The 6,000-nt window shown below is 41.6% G+C and overlaps 1 protein-coding gene across 1 annotated transcript in view; it reads right to left on the bottom strand.

Annotated features, from left to right (window-relative positions):
* Positions 1–402: 402 nt before the first annotated feature.
* Positions 403–6,000, bottom strand: part of SORCS1 (sortilin-related VPS10 domain containing receptor 1) — a gene marked incomplete at both ends in the record, with an annotated part of 88,459 nt that continues 82,861 nt past the window's right edge. Inside the window, one exon of the mRNA XM_010285299.1 lies at positions 403–589. Within this exon, the coding sequence (XP_010283601.1) occupies positions 403–589 (187 nt within the window). The remainder of the gene's footprint in view (positions 590–6,000) is intronic.

Below are 6,000 nucleotides of genomic sequence, written 5' to 3'. Positions count from 1 at the left end.
ATGCACTGGTTTCCATCCCAGATGTGGTTGTATTTCATTACAGGAAAAAACACATGTACAAAGTAGAAGTCAAAGCTTTTAAAAGGGATTAAAAATCCTAGATGTCCTTTTTTTTCTGGAACTGTAAGCATGCTAATGAAAGTGTATTTCAGAAAGGGCTGGACACTCCTTTCTGCTGTCCCAAATTAGACCCAAAATTAGAGGTTGAACATGGTTTTAAAAGCTATGTCACTATTGCCTGTGGCTGCTCTCAGCCTGGAGTCCTCTGCTGGAGGACAGACAAACACTCATCATATCCCATCACTCTGCTCTCAGCTGCAAAGACCCAAATGTCATTTCTAAGGACAAGTAATAATTTTTGAAAGAATGACAGAAGCTAACAACTAGTATGAACATACATACACGTTACATGCAGGTAGAGGACAGCGTTGTCAGATCCCAGGCTGTTTTCTACCAGCACAGTCACTCGGAATATGCCTACATTCTGGTAGATGTGCTTGATTCCATCTTCTGTTGAGCTGAGATTGGCATATGACACGGCGATGCCGTCTCCAAAATCCACCTGAATGAGGGATCTCTGGAGGTCTCCCTGTGGTCGTAGAAAAAAGAAAGGGTCAGAAGAGACTCTGCTTTTTTTGAGAAAGATTGGAGCAGTGAGGTGATCTAGACCACAACTGGAGGATAGTCACAAGGTCTGATGTTACCAGAGGGAAGGTGGTCACTTCAACTTGCTCAATGTCAGTGGAAAGTGACCCCCCTTTCGAGGCTGACTCAGCTGCACTGTGAAGGAGGTATCCTCCAAGGTGTGAGCAGTAGCCCTGCTTTATTAATGACCAGAGGACTAGGGGACCTTCTGGAAAATATACAGGTTCCTTCCCCTGGGTTTCCTCATACTGAAGAGCAGGGCTGTGGAGTGGAATGGTGCTCGTCTCAGCAAGGGCTCAGGACATCAGTGGCTATTGAGATTGCCTCAGGAGTCTTTGGAACAACCCACATCGTGATCTTCTGTATTTTAAAACCATAAAAAGCAGAAAGATAAAATTGAGAAGTCTTCAGGGAAAGGTCAAGTATATCAAAGTCGTGGGGTGTCAAAAGAACTGCTTCAGCCTCACATGATAACGACAGTTTACAGCAGTTTATGACTTGCTCAGTGGCCTGATTTAAAACAAGCTGGACTTGTATTTATTTCAGAACAGCTACCAACAGTACTGACACTATGTGGGACTCTTTGTGCCTGCCTCAGAAGGGAAGGGCTAATGAATTGACAGAGCTGATTAAGCTCTTCTCCTCCTCTCTAGAAATATCCCCAGCAGAGAGGGTTTCTGGTATAACTCAGACTGCCACTTTGTGACATTTTTCTCCTGGGCTGTTAATCTTGCATGTTTCAGAATTGTTACAATAAATTCCAATAAATAAAAATCACAGCTGAGAAACAAAAAAAAACCAAACAAAAACCTCCACCACAAACCAAAAGCCAAGGATATCAGGGATCTGTATACTCCATACCAGAACAGGGATCTGCTAAAGTGAAACAATCTTAAAACAGGTTTTCATCTTCCACTCCTGAAACTGAATTCCAGCCTGCTGTATGCAGCTTCATCAAACTCAACATCAGAGTCATTCAGCCCTAAAAGGCTTTTAAAAACCCAAAAGAACAGAGTGATGCAATTTCCTTATTCTGCTTGAACAGACGAAGAGCAATTTTTTTGTTGTGAGCCTTTTTAAAAGATGGAGAAATGAATCATGCTTGTATACAAAAAAACACTTTAACCTATGTCTTACAAACTAGAACCACCTATAAGATTTCTCATGTCACGAGGCAGTAGTATGCCTATAGTAAGGGCAGTTTCTGACAGCCAGATAGTTACACAGCCTACACTGACCTATATAACAACCGTGGCCTCTGGAGATCCTCTCCCTTTCAGGTAAGATGCAGTACCTTAACTTTGAGCATTCTTGCTCCTTTTGAGTCCCCCTCAGTGGCCCTGCATGATGCTTATGCTGGGTATGTCCACGCTTGCTGGCTGTTGCCATGGAGCAGCTCGCTCCACAGCCTGGTGCGCTGGAGCAGCTGCCACTGTCTGGAAGAGTGCCGGTAAATTAATAGCTGAGGGCAGTTCATAAAATTGGCTGAAAGGACATTTAATTTACTTTGGTTTGGTTTACTTTTCCTTTTTTGGCTGTTGTTGTTGTTGTTGTTTTCCCTTGAGAGAGAAACAGTCTGCTGGATGCCCAACTGGAATGAAAGGTACGCATGGAAATGGTTGGTGTCAGGCAGGATTCCACATCAGAAAGGGAAACATGCGTGTGAGTGTAGGAGGGAATTGTAACATAAGCTTTACATTCCTCATGTTTTCTCAGTCTTTTTATAACTTGTGAAGGCAGAAATAGTGAAGGCTAAAAGCAGGAGGAGCAGAGCTATACCCGGGGACGGCAACGAAGACAAATTTTCCCAGATGTTCCCTTTTACAGGCTGAAGTTGTAGGTGTTACACTGCCCTGGCACCCTGCTGGAAGTTCAGTTGCTTCCAAATGGATGAGACAAAAACTCTGTTGCTCTGTTCTCGAGGATCCCAGACTCAAGTGTGGTAGGGGAAAGACATCCCTTGACAGAGGCACATGTCTGTGTCTGTATGAATCCATATAGATTCATACAGATATCTAATGCCATTTCCCTCCTGGTGCTTTGAAGGCACAGACAGCAATTCCCTGTTCTCCCCTTGAGAGCACCAGCAAGGACAAAGGAACCCTGAGGTGTTAGTGAGAAGGCCAACCTGAATTTCCTTTTAGAAAGAAAAATGGGGATCTTGCATGTTAACCCAGCTCCAGGTTGCCCTTGGGTAGTTATTAACTAAGTTTCTCTTAGTAATTAACTTGGTAACATCTGGAGTTTTCAATGACGTATTGTCAAACCTGAGAAAGGTGCTTGGGCAATGCAAACTACTAAGCAAAGCTCTTAGCAAATTCTCCATCGGATGCTTTACTAGAAATTTAACCTGCTTATGTTCTTTTTGAGACACAAATCACTGAGGCAAGGACTCCTACCTGTGTTACACAGAGGATCATTCCTCACGAAGAGCCTTTAGGAACACAGGCGATCATCAAGTACGTAGTTATGTCCTTTGTTGAGCTGAGTTATTTGAAAAAAGATGTGCAGCTTCAGACATAATGCATGGGGCTTGGGCACTCCTGACCGTTTGGCTGAGCCAACAGAAGGCATCAAATGGGATATGCCTCCACAGACAGAAGTGAGCATACGAGAGCTCCTCAGCTCTGAACTCCTTTCAGAGGGGGCATATATTCTCTCAATCATGGTGCTGGACTCAGACCAAAGACAGAGATCTCTGAAGTACGCTTAGATACTCTCCCAATCCCTCTAGCTCCATCATCACTAGGGTTTTAGTCATCTTTTGTTACCAAGAAAGAGACGATGTCTTCGAACATCTTTCAGTAAAGCCACACTGCTGGGACAAAAGCTGTTCGCATGGTTAAAACTGCACCACCATAGTGACCCTGCCAGCTTTATCATCTCTGAGTATATTTGAGGTCATGGAGTTGAAGTATATTTCAGGTCGATGCATATTGCTCTGCATATTTGAGGTAGCAGAGGAATATCAAAAGGCTGACAGCATTTTAGAACAGCTCTGTTTCTGCAAGTGTCAAACTTTGTGCTCTAATAAGTGTTTTTTCTCTCGTCTTCATTTTCTCCACAGCCATGTAACCCATGGTGTCTACAGGTGCTGCCAGGGAAGGGAACCGTTTCTAAGGCATGCAAAATTTAGATTTCAATTTTTCTTCCAAATTCCCTAGGAAGAAAAGATGCTGACAGAGACAACTGAAAATCTAATTGGAGAAGAGCTTCCGCTGCTGTTCCCCCAGTCTTTTTCATGTGTCTTGGCCTTTCCTGTTTTGTTTTAAAACCTTTTGAACTGGAAATACATTTTCCATTCAGTAAGATCCAGGCTATAACACTTCTCTGAAAATGCCACATTTTGAAAAGCTGACATTTAAAATTCTAGTTTAGGAAGGGAGAAAAAAAAGTCAGGAAAACAAAGAGACTGTGTTTTGACTTGTTCTAGTGTTTTATCTGTTCCAAGTAAGAGCATGGGCAGAATAAGACAGGAGGATAAAGCAGATGAGCCAAGATCAAAACATTTCCATATAGCCCACATCTGACGTACATCAACTCCAGCTGTCCGTGTCTCAGGCACCTCTCCAGAGCAAGTGGCTGTTTTAGCAAGAGAAGTTTTGTTTTGCAACAATTTGATGCATATATATATCTTGCAAAAATCTCTCCCGTTGCTTTTTGCAGCTTTTCCTTGTCATTTTGACAAGTCCAATACTACACGATAGGGGTTTTCTGAAGCTTTTAACTCGATTCAGGCAGACACAAAACTCCCCCCATTACTTCTGCAGCCACAGCACAGCACTTGGATGCAATCAGCACCAAGCTATCTTTGGGCAGCCTCTCTGGCCTTCATTGTAAGAGGTCTTTAATGCCAGTGCTCTTAGGCTTTAGGGGAGAAATTTGGCAGGTTGGCTGCTTGTGGTGATATCTCTGCATTCAGCTCCTGTATTTTAAACACACTAAGCTAGTCAGCAGCCAATTACAACAGCTGAAAAAATGAAAGCGTTTTTGATGGATGTTTTTTACCTTGTGCTAGGTATATGCAATATGCACAAGTTTGGATACAACCTGAAGGAGTTCACTGCAATCTTGATAAAGGCTTTATTCTAAGTCAAAGACTTTAGCTTATGCTGAACTTTAAGCACGAGGACTCCTTTTAGCTTGAAAAGAAGCCCTGGGAATTAAAAACAAGTTTCCCAAGGCCCTATATTATGCCCTTCACCTATACAATCTTTGATACTAAAATGTAAATCAGAAATTTTCTCTTTTCTGAGGGATTTTCTCATGAAATGTCTAGGGAGTTTCCAAGCATAAACAAATGGTTCCCCTTTCTCCTTCGCCTCCCCACCCCTGCAAGCCAAATGCACATTTTTCCTGTATCTTGCCAAAAGAACAAAAGTCTAGAGCGTACACAAGACCTGGATGCTTCCAAAAAACTCTGTGATGCTTCTAGCCTCACGCATATCAAGAAACAGCCCATACAGTTTGCACCAGTATTTTTACATTTTGATAACTTTTATGCAGCTCTTAGTATTTTGGTGTGAGATGTGAGACCCACCTAGTAGGATTCTCTCTCAAACACTTCATCTGAATCTTAGCCAGAAGGTTGTAATAATGAATTTTCCTTATTGAGTTACAGTATTTGTATCTAAATGAAAGTATTAACACAATGAAACACAGTTCAAGGCTTTTAATTTTGGTTCCCAGGTTTCACATTCAATTTTGAACTCTTCAATTACGCACCAACTTGTGTGTCTTCCTTACAGATGTTGATAATTGCTTTAATTATCCTTTACAAGAGACAGACACAGCTGTTGTTGGATTGTCTTCATGGATTAATGTTTTGTCCTTTCTTTAGATTAACCCTTTTCCCTCTTTGGGATTTTCCTATCACCGTCAGAAAATGTCCATCAAAGATATTTCCATTGCAACTGAATATCTACACATGGGACACCTTTAGTCTAGGTCTGTTTAAATCATATGCTTAATTTTAAACAGATATTCAAGCCCAGCTTGATCAAGTACTGAAAAATGTGCTTTCCTGTGTAAATTCATGCTTTCAGAGAGATGCCCTTATTTTTTTAAAATCAGAAACTGAATAGAAATGTGTCTTTTATGAGAGCAAATAGCTTGATACTTTTTACATGTGCTTCTTTTTCTACACCAAAACAGTTAATTTTATTAATTAAATCATTTATTTTAACTGCCAGTTGTGCCAGCTCAATGCAGCTATGAGCTTTTTCTACAAGACTAGATCTTCTGTACTCCACAGGAATCAGTAAGTACAGCGCCTCAGGATTATGCAGGATAATTCAACTTGTGTGACTGGAGCTGCATTAGAAGACTGTAGTACTGTGTGTCATCATGAAGGTG

The sequence above is a fragment of the Phaethon lepturus genome, unplaced genomic scaffold (assembly GCF_000687285.1).
Source record: "Phaethon lepturus isolate BGI_N335 unplaced genomic scaffold, ASM68728v1 scaffold2634, whole genome shotgun sequence".
In the NCBI taxonomy this organism is placed as follows: Eukaryota; Metazoa; Chordata; class Aves; order Phaethontiformes; family Phaethontidae; genus Phaethon; species Phaethon lepturus.
The sequence above is the reverse complement of the archived record's forward strand: the minus strand, read 5'-3'. Positions and strand labels throughout refer to the sequence as shown.